Source organism: Leucoraja erinacea, chromosome 3 (genome assembly GCF_028641065.1).
Source record: "Leucoraja erinacea ecotype New England chromosome 3, Leri_hhj_1, whole genome shotgun sequence".
Taxonomy (NCBI): Eukaryota; Metazoa; Chordata; class Chondrichthyes; order Rajiformes; family Rajidae; genus Leucoraja; species Leucoraja erinaceus.
The window spans coordinates 71,184,365-71,204,277 of NC_073379.1; the positions used below are offsets into that span (position 1 = coordinate 71,184,365).

The 19,913-nt window shown below is 43.3% G+C and overlaps 1 protein-coding gene across 1 annotated transcript in view; it reads right to left on the reverse strand.

Annotated features, from left to right (window-relative positions):
• The window catches only part of LOC129695706 (leucine-rich repeat-containing protein 2-like), a 39,293-nt gene extending 33,857 nt beyond the window's left edge, over positions 1 to 5,436 (reverse strand). The window contains exons 1-3 of the mRNA XM_055632899.1: positions 4,560 to 5,436; positions 2,892 to 3,114; positions 1,482 to 1,638 (exon numbers count right to left, since the gene is read on the reverse strand). Coding sequence (XP_055488874.1) covers positions 1,482 to 1,638; positions 2,892 to 3,114; positions 4,560 to 4,804 — 625 coding nt within the window. The 5' untranslated portion in view covers positions 4,805 to 5,436. The remainder of the gene's footprint in view (positions 1 to 1,481; positions 1,639 to 2,891; positions 3,115 to 4,559) is intronic.
• Positions 5,437 to 19,913: the final 14,477 nt, after the last annotated feature.

A 19,913-nucleotide genomic window follows, 5' to 3' on the forward strand; every position in this document is an offset into this window, starting at 1 on the left:
AAACCCCACAAGGGTGGTAGGTATATAGAACAAGGTTTGAGCTATAAGGAATTAAATGAATAGAAGGATAACTGGATTTGCATTTCATTCTGTAAGCGAGCAAAACCTAATGATTTGTTATACATTCAAGTATCTCACTGATAGAAACATAGAAACATAGAAATTAGGTGCAGGAGTAGGCCATTCGGCCCTTCGAGCCTGCACCGCCATTTAATATGATCATGGCTGATCATCCAACTCAGTATCCCGTACCTGCCTTTTCTCCATACCCTCTGATCCCCTTGGCCATAAGGGCCACATCTAACTCCCTCTTAAATATAGCCAATGAACTGGCCTCAACTACCCGCTGTGGCAGAGAGTTCCAGAGATTCACCACTCTCTGTGTGAAAAAAGTTCTCCTCATCTCGGTTTTAAAGGATTTCCCCCTTATCCTTAAGCTGTGACCCCTTGTCCTGGACTTCCCCAACATCGGAAACAATCTTCCTGCATCTAGCCTGTCCAACCCCTTAAGAATTTTGTAAGTTTCTATAAGATCCCCTCTCAATCTCCTAAACTCTAGAGAGTATAAACCAAGTCTATCCAGTCTTTCTTCATAAGACAGTCCTGACATCCCAGGAATCAGTCTGGTGAACCTTCTCTGCACTCCCTCTATGGCAATAATGTCCTTCCTCAGATTTGGAGACCAAAACTGCACGCAATACTCCAGGTGTGGTCTCACCAAGACCCTATACAACTGCAGTAGAACCTCCCTGCTCCTATACTCAAATCCTCTTGCTATGAAAGCCAACATGCCATTCGCTTTCTTTACTGCCTGCTGCACCTGCATGCCTACCTTCAATGACTGGTGTACCATGACACCCAGGTCTCGCTGCATCTCCCCCTTTCCCAATCGGCCACCGTTTAGATAATAATCTGCTTTCCCGTTTTTGCCACCAAAATGGATAACCTCACATTTATCCACATTAAACTGCATCTGCCAAACATTTGCCCACTCACCCAGCCTATCCAAGTCACCTTGCAGTCTCCTAGCATCCTCCTCACACCTAACACTGCCCCCCAGCTTAGTGTCATCCGCAAACTTGGAGATATTGCCTTCAATTCCCTCATCCAGATCATTAATATATATTGTAAATAGCTGGGGTCCCAGTACTGAGCCTTGCGGTACCCCACTAGTCACTGCCTGCCATTGTGAAAAGGACCCGTTTACTCCTACTCTTTGCTTCCTGTTTGCCAGCCAGTTCTCTATCCACATCAATACTGAACCCCCAATGCCATGTGCTTTAAGTTTGTATACTAATCTCTTATGTGGGACCTTGTCGAAAGCCTTCTGGAAGTCCAGATACACCACAGATAAAATTATTAATTTGTGTTCAAATTGCAACCGTATATATTTTAAAGTGACAGGCACTCAGAATATGAATGTACCTGGATTAATAACAAATGCAAGCTCAGTTTCTCAGCAAAACATTATGAATCTGTACCTATTTCAACTGGAAGTTCCCTGATCCAATTCCTGGATAAATCCATCACAATCAGATCCTGGAACATGACAATAAATGATGGAATGATTTCAATGCTTGTTTTCTTAATATGCCACTCTCTGAGATGTGTCTTCTCCTTTAATGATTCAGGAAGTTCCTGTCAATAAAGAAAGATGCAATCATGTCATAAAGTACATTTCCTGTAGTCTCTCTAGCAATGACTTGGGCACAAATCATTGGTTCATCTCCTGGAAGTGGTTAGTGTGGTAACTGAATGGAACAGAAAGCCCATAGAATACAAATAAGTAACTTTGCTCAGTATTGTTTCACACAAATATCCGATTTTTTAAAAACGGAGTCAAGAGACTGCAGGTGTTGGAATCTTGAGCAAGAAAAAAAGTTCTTGAGGAACACAGCAGGTCAGGCAGCACCCGTGGAGGGAAATGGACGGACGATATTTTGTGTCAGGACACTTCATCAGTCTGAAGAAGAGTGTCGATCCTAAACATTATCTGTCAATTTTCCTCCGCAGGCTCTACCTGATTTGCTGTGTTCTCCAGTACTTGGTTTTCAGCTTTTGCTTTTAATTATTATGTAATGGTTGCATTTGAAAAATATCAAAAATATTCCACAATACTTTTTCAGCTCTATGAATGTGGAAATTTACCCCAAATCCAACAATAAATATCCACATCTATTTAAATCTTCACAACGGTTTCCCTGGATGTATAGTACCTAATGTTGCTGAGTCTCCTCTCCCATTCACTACCCTTATTAATATGTTCTCTGTACGAGGATTATATTCTTTCAAATTATTTCAAATGATCTGACTTTGCAAAATCAGGTGAGAGTGCAAGTATAGTTCCTCGTTGACTTGTTCATTTTGTTGCTAGAGCCAAATATCTGGTCATTACTTTTCCCATCCGATTATGGTTACATGCAAATCATCTGACACAGACAAAATGTAGCATCAACAATATTAAGAAACTACATCTCTTCTACTCTGAACCAACTGTGCATGAATTGTAGACACAAAAAGCTGGAGTAACTCAGGGGGACAGGCAGCATCTCTGGAGAGAAGGATTGGGTGATGTATCGGGTCGAGACCCTTCTTTAGACTGCAGAATTTTATTTGACAGGTCAGTTACCATGACACAATGTTCTTTTTTCCTAAATAGGCTGTCTGTGTGCGAATTTGCATATACATTTAAATGTTCAATGTAATTTTATGGTGGCTAATACAGAATCAAGTACATACTAAACACTGGATTCAGTTTACCCCGATCGCTGGAGTCTTTAATCCCGATTCATTTGATTTTCCTATTTTCCTATTCCCATTGCTATATTGGCAGCTGGATAAGTAAATGTAATCTATCATCCAATAGGAAGTAATTTTGGGTAAACACAAACCTTCCAATCCATTCCTTGCAGTTCAAAAATAAATCTTTTGTCCTTGGGTATAGTATTCTTCTTCAATTCCAGAAAGTCTAGGAGGTGAGTGTCCTTTCCAGTGCTGTTTACATGGTTCATTCGAACGTGCACTTCACCATTCATTACACCTTGATTCTGCTCAATGTAATTCTTAATGGCTCTTCTTCTATGTTCAAGCCTCTGTGTCCACTCCTCATTGATCCTTATATAAAAGATGATCAAATAAGGCAGAGTCTTTTTGTAATGTTTTCATGAACCAGCGCAAGTTTAAAATCATAACAGCAAGACGTTGTGGTGGGCGTGAGGCAAGTGATAGGTGTATCCAGGCCAGGAGGGGCTGCTGGGCAGGGGGAAGCCAGGGATGGGAAGGGGGAATAGAGATAGCGACAGAGGAGGTCATAAGTGGGAGACAACAGAGAGTAGATTTGAAATCTGATAAGACAGGAAGGTGATGAAGCCAGATAAGGGTGAGATGGTGGGCAGTTGGGAATAGTGGGGAGAGAGAAGGCAAGATGAATGAGTGGGTTAACTGTGTGTGATAAGCAGATGAAGCCAGGAGAGGGACTGGAAGGAAACTGAGTAACAGGGGGTGGAGTTGGAAAGAAAATGTTTGCAAGAAGATCTGGGCAGATCAGAAGGCGAGAGAAAGCCTCACGGCGGATGCAGATGACCTGAAATTGGAGAATTCAATGTTCATGTTGTGAGTCGCAGATGTTTGCTGTGTGGAGGGGAGTTGAAATGGTTTTTGCAAACAGAGGCTCAAGATGGTCATTGCAAACCAAGCACAGGTGTTTGGCAAATTAGTTGCCTCGTCTGCACTTGGTCTTGCCAACTTGGCATTGGTCACCTCAAAAGTACTGTATGTGATAGACACGATTGGAGGAGGTTAATGTGAATCACTGCCTGACATGGACGGGGTGTTTATATCCCTAGATGGTGGTGGTGGAGGACTTGTAGGAACAGGTGTCACACCTACTCCAGTTGCAGGGGAAAGTGAATGGGGATGGGAATGGTTTTTTTTTTGTTTTTGTTTTTTTCAATCAAAAATATTTATTCAAATATTAAAATAGTATTTACAATACAATAAAACAAAATAGCACCATAATACAAGACGAACAAATATGCTAAGCAACTGCTAAACAACTATATTGCAATCCTGGTCCAGGATACATTCAACCCCACTCGGTGCCCAGCGGTCGCGGAACTCCCTCAGGGTGCCCGTAGACAGGGCGTATTCCCTTTCCATCCGCACCCGGGCACGGACGTATCCCCGAAAAAGGGGCAGGCAGCCGGCTCGGGTAGAGCCCTCCACTGTCTGGCGCCTTGACTCGCGGATGGCCAGCTTGGCCAGGCCCAGGAGCAACCCAACCAGGACATCTTCAGCCCTACCCTCTCCCTTACGCACAGGGTGTAGGATGGGAGGGATGGGTGGGGAGGGATCAACAACCCAGAGAGTCATGGAGAGTGTGAAACACAGAAGGGAGTGGGGAGGGGAAGAGGTTTAAATAAATATGTTTTGTTGGTGACACCGATCATGAACATGTCGCTACTGAATTTATTTAACAAAACCAGTTGAACATTGCTTAAGCAGCTGTGAATAGAATTCTGCACAGTTTGCTTTGAAGTGAACAACAAAAGATAACTTACTTCACTAATGCACTTTTCTCCTGTCTATCCTTCTCTTTTCTTTGCCGCTCTTTGTATTTTATTATTCTTCCTTCCCACAAGGTTCTTACAGAAGACAGGTCATAAACAACTATTATAGGAGCCATTGTTGAAGTCTTCCAATTGTTGTTGAACAATCTGCAGTTATAGGAAAAAATAGTATTAGCAATTTTAATAACAAAGGTAAGCAGGGGCAAGGCTCTTTCAACTAATAGTACTAAACACATTTAGGACACAATGATGAGAATTGTGCTAAACATACCCTCAAACGCAGTTACTTTAACTTCTACAAGTCATCAAGAATTAAACATTTTCCCCTCCCCTTGATTTTTCTACTCCATGTCGTTCTATTCCGAAGGACGGTTTGCCATTTGAAATTACGTTCCTTGCAGTGTCTAACTGAAGTGCCATGACTCTGCAGCACATGGTGGGACAAGTTTGGCTTCACTTCAGAGCCAGTTCAAGCCATGGCTCTGATTCATACTGCAAGTTTAGTTCAGTGTGAATCAGAACTCATTCCAACAATGTTACACTTTGTAAAGTAAATACATTCTAAGCCAATCAATTTCTCGACCCTTCAAATCAGGGTATCACAAGGACAAATTGTGTTCTGCCAAACGGTGCAATGGGTTACTTTGGGATCTAAGATTTTTTTTACTACGGCATATACGAAGGGTTAGTTATCACAAACATTATAAATTACAAGAGCAATCAAGTAGGATATTGGAAATGGGCATTTGGTACTTTGATTTCCATTTAAAAAAATGTTTTTGTATTCAGAAGTAATAAACACTGAAATAAAAATAAAAAATGCTGGAAATCAGGTCGCATCTGTGGAAAAAGAAATAGAGTTAATGTTTCAGGTTGAATAATAGCTGTATCAGTTACTTCCAGACACGCTCTTCTTGTACCATTCCAGGATACACAACTATATCTCATCAATCAGATCAGTACAGTTATGCTCATTACATCTCATCTTAGCTCTCCATGTTAGAATATTGTGATTTCCAGCTTCAGTCCATGCTGTGTACAGTTTCTGGTGGTTGCACCATATTCAAAAATATGGATAGGATGCAGAAGAGATTGATTAGTTTGCTGATTGGGATAATGTTTTTCCAGAGCTCAGACTGGAGAGGCTGCAGTGGTTTTCTTGGGAGCAAGGGAGTCTAAGAGTGGGCAGTCTAATGGAGGTATACAAAATGATGGGGGACATAGATAGGATAGTTGATAGAGAATCTTGAGGGCATATCATTAAGATAAGGGGAATGCTTTACCCACAAAAAGAGGTTGGAATCTGGAACACAATCCATAACTGATTCCAAATTCCACAATCAGTTCCTTGGTTTTGCTGGTGTTGAGGGCCAGGTTATTGCGCTGGCACCATATGGACAGTTGCTCGATTTCCCTTCTATATTCTGACTCGTCCCCATCAGTGATATGTCCCCACAATAGTGGTGTCGTCAGCGAACTTGATGATGGAGTTCGCACTGTGGTTGGCTACGCAGTAATGGGTATAGAGTGAGTACAGCAGGGGGCTGAGCACGCAGCCTTGAGGTGCTCCCGTGCTGATTGTTATCGAGGCTGACACATTTCCATCAATACGAACAGACTGTGGTCTGTGGATGAGGAAGTTGAGGATCCAGTTGCAGAGGGATGCGCAGAGACCCAGTTCTGCGAGTTTGGTAACCAGTTTGGTTGTGTTGAATGCCGAGCTGTAATCGATGAATAACAGCCTGACATATGAGATATTGTTGTCCAAGTGGTCCAGTGCGTAGTGGACGGCCAGCGAGATCGCATCCACCATTGATCTGTTGTGGCGGTAAGCGAACTGCAGTGGGTCCAGGTTTTTGGCGAGGTAGGAGTTGATTTGCTCCATGATCAGCCTCTCAAAGCACTTCATCACCACCGACGTTAGTGCCACTGGTCGATAGTCATTGAGTCACGTCACCTTGCTCTTCTTGGGCACTGGTATAATTGATGCCCTTTTAAAGCAGGTGGGGACCTCAGACCTCAGATGTGAGAGGTTTAAAATGTCCGTAAAAACTCCCGCCAGTTGGTCCGCACAGGTTTTTAGAACACGACCGGGTATACCATCAGGACCAGGTGCTTTTCGCAACACAATATTGTGTTGCGGGTGCCCGTTTCTTTCTCCGGGCCGTGGGAGGGGGGGGGGGGCTGCGGTGTCTGCGGCACGGAATCGGAGCCTCGCTGTGTGGGGAGGGAGAGAGAGAGAGGGGAGGATGTGAGGAAAGGGGGAGTTGAGACAGAGGGGGGAGAGAGAGGAGGGGAGGGGGGAGAGAGAGGGGGAGAGAGAGAGGGGAAGGGGGGAGGAGGGAGAGAGACGGGGAAGGAGAGAGAGGTCGAGGGAGAGGGAGGGAGAAGGAGGAGGGGCGAGAGGGAAAGGGGGATTATCTTGAATGAGATTGCCAAATTAAGGTAGGTTTTAGACCAAATATTTTCTCCTCCATATGAATAATATGAAACAATTGGAACTGCTTTCTTTTCCTTGCTAACAATACTGAAAAATATGTATTCCATAGTTTGCGACTTTCATTTTGCATCATATTTTTAATGTGCACACACTAACACAGTCGAACAGTAATAGGCAATCAAATCAACACACAAAACATTTTCTAAAAAAAGGTTTTATTTACTGCAAAAACTTACAGTATTTTATTTTTATTTTAAGCAGGCCCTGGACCCCGGCCGCAAGGGTCTTTGAGCTTCTCGCTTGTAATATGCACTGCGTGCACTTATTTCACATCAAATTTTTGTAATCCTGCCATGCCACCCCCCTTTTTGAAAAGCTTCGTACGGGCCTGGTGTGTAATATTTTTGTCATAGGCCTTTCTTACATATGCTGTCACAACCCACTGTAGTCTCTAAACAACACTTCAGTAATTTTCCTTGCCCTCCATTTCAGAATAATAGTGTTTTAAGCTGATAACTCGACACTAGCACTGGCAATATATAAAAAGCGCAGCTTTCCAGCCCTTATCTCATGGCCACGCTCGGCTGCACATCTGGTGGACTCTTCCATCTTCCTCTCGTCTTGGGGGTGGGGGAATGGGTGGGGCCTCGCAAGTGGAATAGCCTAGGGCCTCTCTTCATCTAAATCCGGCCCTGCGTTTCACCTAAATAGATGCAGAATTACGATGACCTGGCCCTACCTGTTCCATAGCCAAACTATCCTTCTCATGACAGTATCAAAAATGGTATTTATACTCTTGCTCACTACTTCAGTAGGGTTTACGGACATTACAGTGCAGTTACTCAGGCGAGATGTTGAACTGTTCTGGAGAGAGTAGATGTTGTGGTGTCGGTCATGACGCCAGGTTGACAATGACTGCACTGAGATTCTTAGTACGGTGAACTCATGTAGCATACTTTGTTTCTGACAATAATTGACGAGGAGGTCCGGCTCCGCACAGTGGCATAGTCCTTTGTCATCACTGAGGAGTCACTGGCTATTCTGGATTTTTCTCAGCAGCTCACTCTAGCCTCAAGAGGAACTGCTGGAGGAGTCAGGCTTCTTCTAAGCCTGCAAAAAGAGGCACAGTTAATAACAACTAATGACAGGCATAGACGAGTGGATGTGGAAAGGATGTTTCCACTGGTGGGAGAGTCTAGGACCAGAGATCGTAGCCTCAGAATTAAAGGACACTCTTTTAGAAAGGAGATGAGGAGGAACTTCTTTAATCAGAGGGTAGTTGATCTGTGGTACTCATTGTCACAGACGGCTGTGGAGGATAAGTCAGTGGATATTTTTAAGGCAGTGATAGACAAATTCTTGATTAGAATGGGTGTCAAGGGGAGAAGGTAGGAAAATGGGATTAGGAGGCAGAAATTAGCCATGATTGAATGGCGGCGTAGATTCCATTGGCCGAATGGCCTAATTCTACTCCTGTTACTGTGTTTGAGTCGTCTCTCCCTTTCTCCCCCAGCTGGGGCTTCTGGGTTTGTGAGGAGTAAGGCTGATGAGGTGTAGGTGAGTTGATCCAATAACCATTAATTGGATCCAGCTGTGGCTCATTTGACTGTGTCCTCAGCTTGGTCTAGAGTGCCGGTGTTTTCCAGCAGCCAAGCGATGTTAGTGGTGATGATCATAGGCTTCTTCCGTCTTGTCTGCTGGCAATGAGGAATGGAGCGGTCCTTAGGGAGAACGGGATTTGGAACAGACCCAACGGGAGGGCATGAAAGCGGGAAAGCCCATCCACATTCTCATTCCATGTGAACTCTGTCTCTGTGATCTATCTGTCTCTGGGATACTCCCTCTCACCGTCTCACCCCTCAGGGAGGTTTGTTAGAGTGGTCCATGTACTCATGGAACTGCTGTGCTGCAACCACAAGGAGGAGGCCAAGGCGGTGTGGTATATCTGCCTTGGCGGTGTTGTAGTCATCTGCGACCGAACGGGGCAGTAAAAAAGTAAGTTGGGCCTCCCCACGAAGATACGGAGCCAACATGTGCATCCACTTGTGACACTGCTACTAGAAACATAGACATAGAAACATAGAAATTAGGTGCAGGAGTAGGCGATTCGGCCCTTCGAGCCTGCACCGCCATTCAATATGATCATGGCTGATCATCCAACTCGGTATCCCGTACCTGCCTTCTCTCCATACCCCCTGATCCCCTTAGCCACAAGGGCCACATCTAACTCCCTCTTAAATATAGCCAATGAACTGGCCTCAACTACCCTCTGTGGCAGAGAGTTCCAGAGATTCACCACTCTCTGTGTCAAAAAAGTTCTTCTCATCTCGGTTTTAAAGGATTTCCCCCTTATCCTTAAGCTGTGACCCCTTGTCCTGGACTTCCCCAACATCGGGAACAATCTTCCTGCATCTAGCCTGTCCAACCCCTTAAGAATTTTGTACGTTTCTATAAGATCTCCTCTCAATCTTCTAAATTCTAGAGAGTATAAACCAAGTCTATCCAGTCTTTCTTCATAAGACAGTCCTGACATCCCAGGAATCAGTCTGGTGAACCGTCTATCTGCACTCCCTCTATGGCAAAAATGTCCTTCCTCAGATTTGGAGACCAAAACTGTACGCAATACTCCAGGTGTGGTCTCACCAAGACCCTGTACAACTGCGGAAGAACCTCTCTGCTCCTATACTCAAATCCTTTTGCAATGAAAGCTAACATACCATTCGCTTTCTTTACTGCCTGCTGCAACTGCATGCCTACCTTCAATGACTGGTGTACCATGACACCCAGGTCTCGCTGCATCTCCCCCTTTCCCAATCGGCCACCATTTAGATAATAGTCTGCTTTCCTGTTTTTGCCACCAAAATGGATAACCTCACATTTATCCACATTATACTGCATCTGCCAAACATTTTCCCACTCACCCAGCCTATCCAAGTCACCTTGCAGTCTCCTAGCATCCTCCTCACAGCTAACACTGCCACCCAGCTTAGTGTCATCCGCAAACTTGGAGATATTGCCTTCAATTCCCTACTGTTCTTTCCAGCAGTCAATTCAAACGTGTGTAAAAATATTTCCACAACATCCTGCTCTGTAAACTTAGTGAGAAGCCCATGGGTTGTAGGTATGGGTTCTGGCCAAATTGGAGATGCCAGGACACTAAAATTGAGTAAAGGCTTCTGGGCTGCTAGGCCATTTGGTCAATTTAAATGTGCCTTCTGCAGAAATAGGACAAAAAATGGGACAAGCTGCAGAATGTGCCAGCTTAAGATATATAAGAAGAGAATGGAACATCTGCAGATTCTTAAAATTAGATGCAAATTGCATGAAACTGATTGGATGAATGCAAACCAGCCATACACATTGTAAATATTGTTGCAAAGCTTTACTTTGCTAGAAGGTGGACAGAAACGCTGGAGAAACTCGGCGGGTGAGGCAGCATCTATGGCGACTTCTTCAGACTTTACTAGATGTTGATTGGGTTAAGTGTTGAGCCTTGTCTGGGTTTCTTGAATATCCAGGCACATATTGCATAATTCATCTCTGTTAACTTGCATCTGGAAACTTTGTCAGATACATTGCATTAGTTACTGTATTATTGGGTTAGGGAAATGTCTATGATGTACTGTGTTCATCGATATCTGTTATTGGACTGCATAGAGACCACCCCCATGTGGTTCGACCCCTCAAGGTTCGGGGACCTATAAAAGGCCAAAATCAATAATAGGAATAACCTACATAGAGACAATTGTTAGACGATATGGAAACAGTGAAGAAGGGAACGAGCTTATTGAAATATGGAGAATGTTCTTCACTGAAAGAAAAGTAAATAAATAAATTGTTCTGCTTTCTACTTTAAGAAGGGCAGCGTTCAAGTTTAGAATGGAAAAAGAGAGAACTGGCCGTTCTCTGGACATTCCGGAACAGGGGAAGGAAGATATTGGAAGCAGCAGGAGCAGGAGAGAACATCAGCTTTTGAAAGAGAAATGATCAACATGGTTCTTAAAGGGGAGGTGGTGACTAAAATCAAACTTATTAAATTTAGTAAGCGTGGACCTCGAGGGGAGAGAAGCCCAATATATGCAAGGGTGGGAAGACTTTTTCGGAGTAGAGTCACAGCATTCCTCACAGCACTCTCATGTTCTTAGTTTGGAGATATCATGCGCAGCTTGCGAACAGGGTGCTCGGGAGGAGTCAGTGGTATCTTCGACTCCCCCACTAAATTCAAACCAAAGTAGGAAAATCAGGAAAGGACTCTCTAGCTCCGATAATTGCTTCACCAGCAGAGGATAGTGTGGGGGATCAAATAGCTCGAAGGAAGGTTCCGCAGAAGGGGATACCAAAATTAATTGGGAAATCAAGTGGGAAAGTGAGAGAATCCTTCCTAGAGTGCAGAACAAGCAGCTTTTCAGGAGGCTATGAAGTGGCTGATCCTGACATCGATAACATTATACGATCAGAGCAAATTCCCGACGATATGGGTATAGAGCGGATTCCCCATAGGCAATTCCCTAGTAGGAAGCTGCATACTCCGCCTTTAGAATTAGATCTCGCAGTAGGTGTAAATGATCCCCAGGCCACAGACGGCCACATTTCAATGCAACCTGGTTGAACGGCAGCTAAATCCTTCCAGAGACCCGTACTAAGAATCCAGAAACGGGAAGTAACTTCGAAGGAAGATAAGGAGGAGGAGGAATTTAAAGCGTGGATAGACATGCCATTCCAAGAGCCGACTGTCCCTCGGTTTGGTTGGAGAGGGTATAGATCTGATCAATGTTATAACCCTCAGGACACTGGAGTCGAGCCTGTCCGACAAGGGAGCGAGTGAGAGAGAGGGGTCAAAGAAAGGATTATCAGGATTATGAAGAAATTAGAGATCCTAGAGGATCTAGAAATATCCGAGAAATATCCGAGAAATATTGGAGATCCGAGATTCAAACAAGGGGACATGACTTGAGAATTAAGGGACAGAAGTTTAGGGGTAACATGAGAGGGAACTTCTTTACTCAGAAAGTGGTGGCTGTGTGGAATGAGCTTCCAGTGAAGGTTTGTGGAGGTAGGTTCGTTTTTATCATTTAAAAATAAATTGGATAGTTATATGGACGGGAAAGGTATGGAGGGTTATGGTCTGAATGCAGGTATATGGGACTAGGGGAGAATACGTGTTCGGCACGGACTAGAAGGGTCGAGATGGCCTGTTTCCGTGCTGTAATTGTTATATGGTTATATGGTTATCCCAGGAATTATAGGAGGTCCTACTAGGAAGAGACTACTGGCAGGAGCGGAAAACATAGGGGGTGCCAGAGGGGACACGTCCCCCCCATGTTTTGAGAGGTGGGGGACATCGCCCCCAAGTTTTTGTAATCCGGATTTTAAAACCCGGTGAAATCTCTGCTTTCCGCGAGACAGTGGGGGTGGGACTGATGATCGAGGGCACGGATTGGACGAGAGAGACTTCGGTCAGCAGGCAATGGGGGCGGGACATAATGATTCAGCGCGATGATTGGAGGAGGGAGGAGTGGGGGGGCAGGTGGGCCTGAGGATAGAATTGGAGGAAGGAGACGTGGCACAGACCTGCGCTTCATCTGCAGCCAGGATCGATCCCGGCCGGCTCTCCGGCGCTGTCCCTCATCCTCCCGAGTAACCCCCCACCCACGGGTGGCCAGAGAGGTCGGCAGCAAAGATCCTCCGCTATAGGATCTTTAGCACAGACAGAGAAACAGTGCTAAACCCAACTCAACTCTGCCTGTCCCGCCAGGTGAGCCTACAGCCCTTCCTGGACTTGCGGGAAATATGGCCAGTGCAGAGAAGCAGCGCTGGTATCCCATCAGTCCAGACAGGGCTGTAGTTAACCTGGTGAGACAGGCAGAGTTGACCTGCATTTAGCGCTGGATTGAGGCTCTGAAGCCTCGCGCATGTGTGTGTGTGAGTGTGCACATGCGTGCGTGGCCGCCAAAAAATTGTGCCCCCGTCCCCTCTATGTTTTGATAGCGAGTTCCGCTCTTGACTACTGGGACCCGAGAGAACAGAGAGAGAGCTGGCCCGAATGTCAGGAACCAAGAAGTCACACACCGTTTACTCAAACCAACCCATTCTCTCAGTCCTGACTTACCAATCCATCCAGGAATTGTGGACATGGAGACATGACCCCTACTCTGGAACCCCCTCATGTAATTTACCAGAATAAATGAATTGGATGTATTATCATAGTAAGAACTGAAGATCATATAAAAGAAAATTCTAAACAATCTTATAACTGCCCAAGAAAACCCCTTAGAGCAAAGAACGTTGTAAATCAAGGAGCTTGTCACAACTGTACACAATCAGGTCATTGGAGTAATGACCAGCGAGAAGACAGAATATAGCAGAACAGAAGAGAAATCAAGGGGCAATAAAGGAAGTAAGAAAATGAACCCAGTAGCTGGTGTCAAAGAGAATAAGGACTAAATAAACTAAACAGGCACTAGGGATGAATTGTGCAGGGGGTGCAGGAGTAGGGATAGGAGTCATTAAACCATTGTGAATATGATCAATAACTTGTTATTAAGTTTGTGCCTCCAGGACAGTATAATCTACAGCATACTACTATCTGGTGAGTGAGGTAAAGAGTGTGTGGACCCTTGAGAATGGGCAGAAGACACAGCTCCGATAAGGTAGCTCCCCAGAAACAAGACCATCAACAAAGAAATGATACTCTCCTGTCCCTTTAAGACACATCTGGGAAGGCCAACAGATAGAGAAGACTGCTCCTCAGTGTCCCTACTCTCTTGAAACTAACATCAAGGAAGTAGAAGAAGATACCTACCCTAGTGCACAACGTTAACACCATCTAGCTTTTGACACCAGTGAAGGGAAGGAAAGGGAAATAACCATCCAACCTTTCCTTAAAAAAACACAGACAACCTATGACAACTATTGGGGCAAGTTCTAATTTCAAGAATTGAATTGTATTTGAAAATAAGCTACTCCTCAGTGGTTTGGGGCAAAACACGTACTTTGAGCCTAAATTATAGTTATTAGAAAAATATTGATAACATTTTGAATTCGGTCTATAAATTGTCTGGTGATGAATTGGAAGAACTTTAGAGTTTGAGATTTGGAACTGACTTGTGAGATTTGGCTTCGGAGTACTTAAAGTTTGATTATTAATTGGGTATTGTTATTGTCTCATCCCCAGACAGGCAGCCAAAGATTGGAAGGACTATTCAGAGAACATCAGGAAAGGATGGAACTTGGGAAGATCTGGTAACATGGAAGAATTATTCAGGGAACATGAGATTTATGGAATTGGAATTGGAACTAGTAAAAAAGAGGAACTGTGAACCGCAAGACTTCCTTTTAAGAGACTGGAGTTAGCATACTAGAAAGAGTTACTTAGTGGTAAAAAGAAATTAGTTATGAGGAAGAACTCCTATGGACTGAGAGCTGAGCCAACATACTAAAGAAGACGTACTATTGAATTAGAAGGAGGAATAAGGAAATGGGTGTTGAGGTATCAGAGTCGATGTATTTGACCGGTGGATCTAAAATTGTTTATCCCTTGATAGTAAAGCGGCTTCTATTATCAAGGTGGAAAGAAATTGTCCCTAGATTCGGCTTTCTTAATTAGCTTTCTGATGAAATTGACCACATATGGAAATTGATTGATTAAATTTGAAAAGGTAGGAATTCCACAGGAATTGGAATGGAATTGTGTTATCGACCACAAAGCTGTGGAATGAGAAGGGTGAGACAGACCTTGGAATTTAAAATATTAAATTGAAGGCTGAGACTGAATTTGGTTGAATTGAGACATTCTTCATGGTCTGCTTTAAATAAGAGTCATGCCTGCAGGGAAATCTGGATTGAACCCAGCTGAAATTTATATGAGAAATCATAATCAGATATACATTAATGAACATCGTGTGAATACGGAGAGGGCTGATTAGTGTTAATCCTTGGATAGTAAAGAGTAATAGGAATACAGTGATATAACAGAATATAGTAGAGATAGTTATGGTGAAATAGAAAAGGGATAGTATTGACAGAACAAAATTACAGTGGGATGTATGGGAAAGCATTAGTTCATGAATGGTAACTTGCTTTGTCCCAAGTTTTTCAAGAATTACATGTTATAGGTTCAACTATGGAAAGGGATGGAAGAATGGGAAACAACACAGATGGATGGAATTCGTGCCCATGAAAACTCGGGAGGTGAAGACTCATCAGACGGAAATTGTGAAGCTACGCCCACGAAAACTCGGGAAGCTTGAAAAGATTCTGGGAAGAAACATCATCATCTTGTTGTTGTTAATAGATGGAGAATGGAATAGCCACACATATGTATATCTGGTTATTTGATTATCTGATCATTTGGTTATCATAAATGATGGTTTATCATATATGATAAAAGGACGGAATGTTAATTCTGGCCAAATTGGAGATACCAGGACACTAACATTGAGTAAAGGCTTCTGGGCTGTTAACTTGCATCTAGAAACTTCGTCAGATACATTGTAGTATTCACTGTATTATTGGATTAGGGAAATGTCTATCATGTACTGTATTAATCGATATCTATTATTGGACTGTATAGAGATCACCCCCATGTGGTTCAGCCCCTCAAGGTTCAGGTGCCTCTAAAAGGCCACTCCCCCGAGGTCCTGTGTCGATCTTCTGGGAGAACACTTAGGACTGCGTGACCTTTTGTAGTGCCTCTGCTTGCATGAGGCTAGGAAGGCTTGACCAGGCAGATACAAGGATCAAACCCGTGGTGGTTAGGTATAGTAGTGGGGAACTGTTATTGTGTTTTTCCAAAATAAAGTTTAGATGCGCAAGTGCTTGACTCAGTATCTTATTGACTGAAACTAGACTGGGGGGAAGCGTAGAACGAGTATTTATACACTGACACTTGCAGTAGGATAAATTCACATAATAGAGTTTATTTCTAAATAATGACACTAGTGACGAGAAAGACCAGGATTGCAAAGGAGCGTAGTCCTTCATCATCACTGAGGAGACATTGGCTATCTTGGATTTATCCCAGTAGCTTACTCTGAAAAGAGTCATAGTTAATGAGGTCTTCCTCTTTCTCCACCTTTCCTTCTGTCCTGCTTCATCCCATTCTCTTCCCTCTGGCTGGGGCACATGGGTTTGTAAGGAGTAGGACGTGCAGGTGAGTTGATCCAATCACCATTAATTGGATCCAGCTTTGGCTCATTTGACCGTGGCCTCAGCTCGGTCCAGACTGCCGGTGTTTTCCCACAGCCATGCCATGTTAGTGGTGATCTGGGAATAACCGTGCATAGTTCCATGAAGGTGGAATCTCATATAGATAGGGTGGTAAAGAAAGCTTTTGGTATGCTAGCCTTTATAAATCAGAGCATTGAGTATAGAAGCTGGGATGTAATGTTAAAATTGTACAAGGCATTGGTGAGACCAAATCTGGAGTATGGTGTACAATTTTGGTCGCCCAATTATAGGAAGGAGATGTCAACAAAATAGAGAGAGTACAGAGGAGATTTCTAGAATGTTTGCCTGGGTTTCAACAACTAAGTTACAGAGATAGGTTGAATAAGTTAGGTCTTTATTCCTCTGGAGCACAGAAGGTTTAGGGGGGGGCTTGATAGAGGTCTTTAAAATGATGAGAGGGATAGACAGAGTTGATGTGGACAAGCTTTTCCCTTTGAGAATAGGGAAGATTAAAATAAGAGGACATGGCTCCAGAATTAAGGGACAGAATTTAGGGGTAATATGAGGGGGAACTTCTTTACTCAGAGAGTGGTAGCGGTGTGGAATGAGCTTCCAGTGGAAGTGGTGGAGGCAGGTTCATTGGTATCATTTAAAAATAAATTGGATAGGCATATGGATGAGAGGGAATGGAGGGTTATGGTATGAGTGCAGGCAGGTGGGACTAATGGGGAAAAAAAATTGTTCGGCACGGACTTGTACGGCCGAGATGGCCTGTTTCCATGCTGTAATTGTTATATGGTTATATAGTTATATGGTGATGATCGTGGGCTTCTGCTAGCCTGTCTGCCAGTGACTGGGATAGATTGGCCCTAAGGGAGGACGTTACGTCACAATGTTGAAAAATGCAAGGCACTTTTTGGAAAGAAGCGAGGTCTTCCAATTATTAATGCTTCTTCCTCACCACACAAGCATAAATATAAGAGATTTTATATTCCAAACTGCTGCTGCCTTTGGCTATGTAACACTCTTCAAAGTGATCATTTTCTGAGAGCTTTTGACTTGCGTTAAGATAAAAAAGTAAAATCTTTCCTGTTTCTTCTGTCAAATAAAAAATTGATTATACAGGTCAGGAAATAACTTCACAGTTAACTTTCCTTCCGTCACTCTATCCCAAGGTTTAACATCCTTCTGTGAATGTCAAACTGTAGCGTCTTCAGTCTGGCAGTTCACATGCAGCTTACCTCACAAACCTGGAATGGCCAAATACAGCAGAGCCTCAGCCAAATATTCCCTTCAGAATTCCATCATTGACCATCTCAGTGCAGAGTTCATGCAGTTGATGTGCTTGCAGGAAAGATCCATGTAGGATCTAATAGATCTAATAGGATCTAATAATGTAGATCCTAATAGGATCTGCCCCGAATTGGCTGAACTAAGTTGGATTGGCAGAGGGTACACTACAGTCATCTTCGGTGTTCAAAATGAGAAACTGGGCAGAGTCCTCTGTCTGAGCTGCCAAATAACGAGACCTTGTGTGAACTGGGCTGAGGATGGGATCATCGTAGCTGTGTCACCCCCTGCACAATCAAACCAGCCACTGGCACCATTTTGACATGATAATCACAATGATTTGAAGAGATGGATTATATGGAGTTAACAAGAAATCCAATGCTTTCAAACAGGATGTAATATTACCAGAGAAACTGTAAACAGGTTTTTTGAAAAAAGTTTGGGACTTCTTGTTTAATTAGAAATCATATGGCTTTCTTCCAAGGTGATAATCTATGTTAAAGGATACAGAAGGCTCAAGTGACAATATGAAAAAAACACATGTTTAAATTTGCAGCATGCATGGAGGTCACTCAGTAATTAATATACTTTGCCCCCTAAAGTCCAAATTTAACCTAGCACCCGTGCTAAATGATTCATCCTTGTCCTCACCTGCTTTTTAACATAGTTTTTTTTTTTCCCAAGCTATGGTCCTTATATTTCACAAAACAAGGGGGCATTACCTCAAAAGTCCTAAACTGCTCTTTCCTATTCATGTGAAGATGCACAAACTATGTTTGACTATTTTCTGCCTGACTTGGTTGCTAGCCATTGACCCCCTGGTTATCCTCAGAGCTAGACTTCCACCTGTATGACAAGTGATGACAGCATAGAGATAAGTTCATGAGTCATAGGACCAGACTTAGGCCATTTGACCCATCGAGTCTACTCCGCCATTCAATCATGGCTGATCTTTCTCCTCTCTCAACCCCATTCTCCTGCCTTTCTCCCCACAACGTTTGACACCTTTACTAATCTATAACGTGTCATTCTCTGTTTTAAAAATAACCCATGACTTGGCCTCCACCAGCCAACTGTGGTCTGGGAGTGAGCATTTACTGTGACAGATTTGGACAAGCAAGGAAAAGGCAATGTGATTCTCACTGATGGCAATGTGAGAAAAATAGAATCTATATATTTCACTGTTGCCTGAAAGTAATTATCTGTGCGTAGTTTTATCCCCAGAGATGCAGAAGTTCAGGAAGAAAAGTGACGCATCATTCAGAAGTGGACCACACAAATGCCAAGAGAAGATTAAAAGTTGGAGAAGAATATTGTTCCAGGTCTTTGCAGCAATGATCAACATTCGTCACATGTCTGTAAATAGTATTTTTTAATACCATTTTAATTGTTTTGATAGAGGTTTATTGACCGAAAATATTAAATCTATTTCTCCCTCCAAAAGCTGTCGTTCGACCTGCATAGTATTTTTTATTTCAGATATCCTGAATCTACAGTATTTTTGCCTTGGATCCATTTAAACAGTTACTGTTGAATCCAGTACTATTACCCATGTATGTTTGGACACTCTAGATCCTGGAATTGTTCAGTTTAGTTTAAGGGCATGAAAACAGCAATGGCATTGTTAACAATCTTTAGGAGGAGAAGGTGGTGGAAAAGGACAAAGTGAGATGGAAAAAAAATTATTAAATCGACATTGTATAAAAGGCTGGAAAAAGTTTTAAATATATTCCAATAGATGCAGACAGCCTATTAAGTCAGATGAATTACAAGATTTTCCTACCTTTTTATCTTCGGCTAATGTCTATTACCAAATGACTGTTTACAGCAGCTCCCGCCAAATTCGTCAACATTTCTCGCAAAAGTTTCATGCAGCTGTGTGTACCAGCTATTAGTCCATTTGGACTTTTCACTGTTGCAAACCTTGCAATTCGGAACTGCTTGGGCTTTCTGCCTGCCTCTATTACTATTCTTAAAATATATTTCTCATTTTGAACACTCCCTGACTATCAACAGTTCTACCCCTACGTCACCTGGAGCTCCCCTGCCTCTCTACCCTCTCAATGGATTTTGAGCATTAACCATCCTTGAGTCTTTCCCTAGACAAGTAGACAATACCGGTGCAGGAGTCAGGTCCATTCCCAGCCCTTCGAGCCAGCACCCCATTCACCCACGTGATCAGTGTCTTTATCATCCCCAATCGTACCCTTTCCCTCCTTCTCCCCTATCCCTCTACCCCTCTGCTATCTTTAGTAGTCCCTATCAAGCTCTCTCTTGAAAGTTTCCATGAGAACCCGGCCTCCACATGCCCTCTGAGGCAGAAAATTCCACAGATTCACACTCTCTGTGAGAAAAGAGTGTTTCCTCCTCTTCGGGTTCCTACAATGGCTACGACCCTCCTTATTCTTAAACTGCGTGCTCCTTTTCCTCTGGATTCCCCCAACATC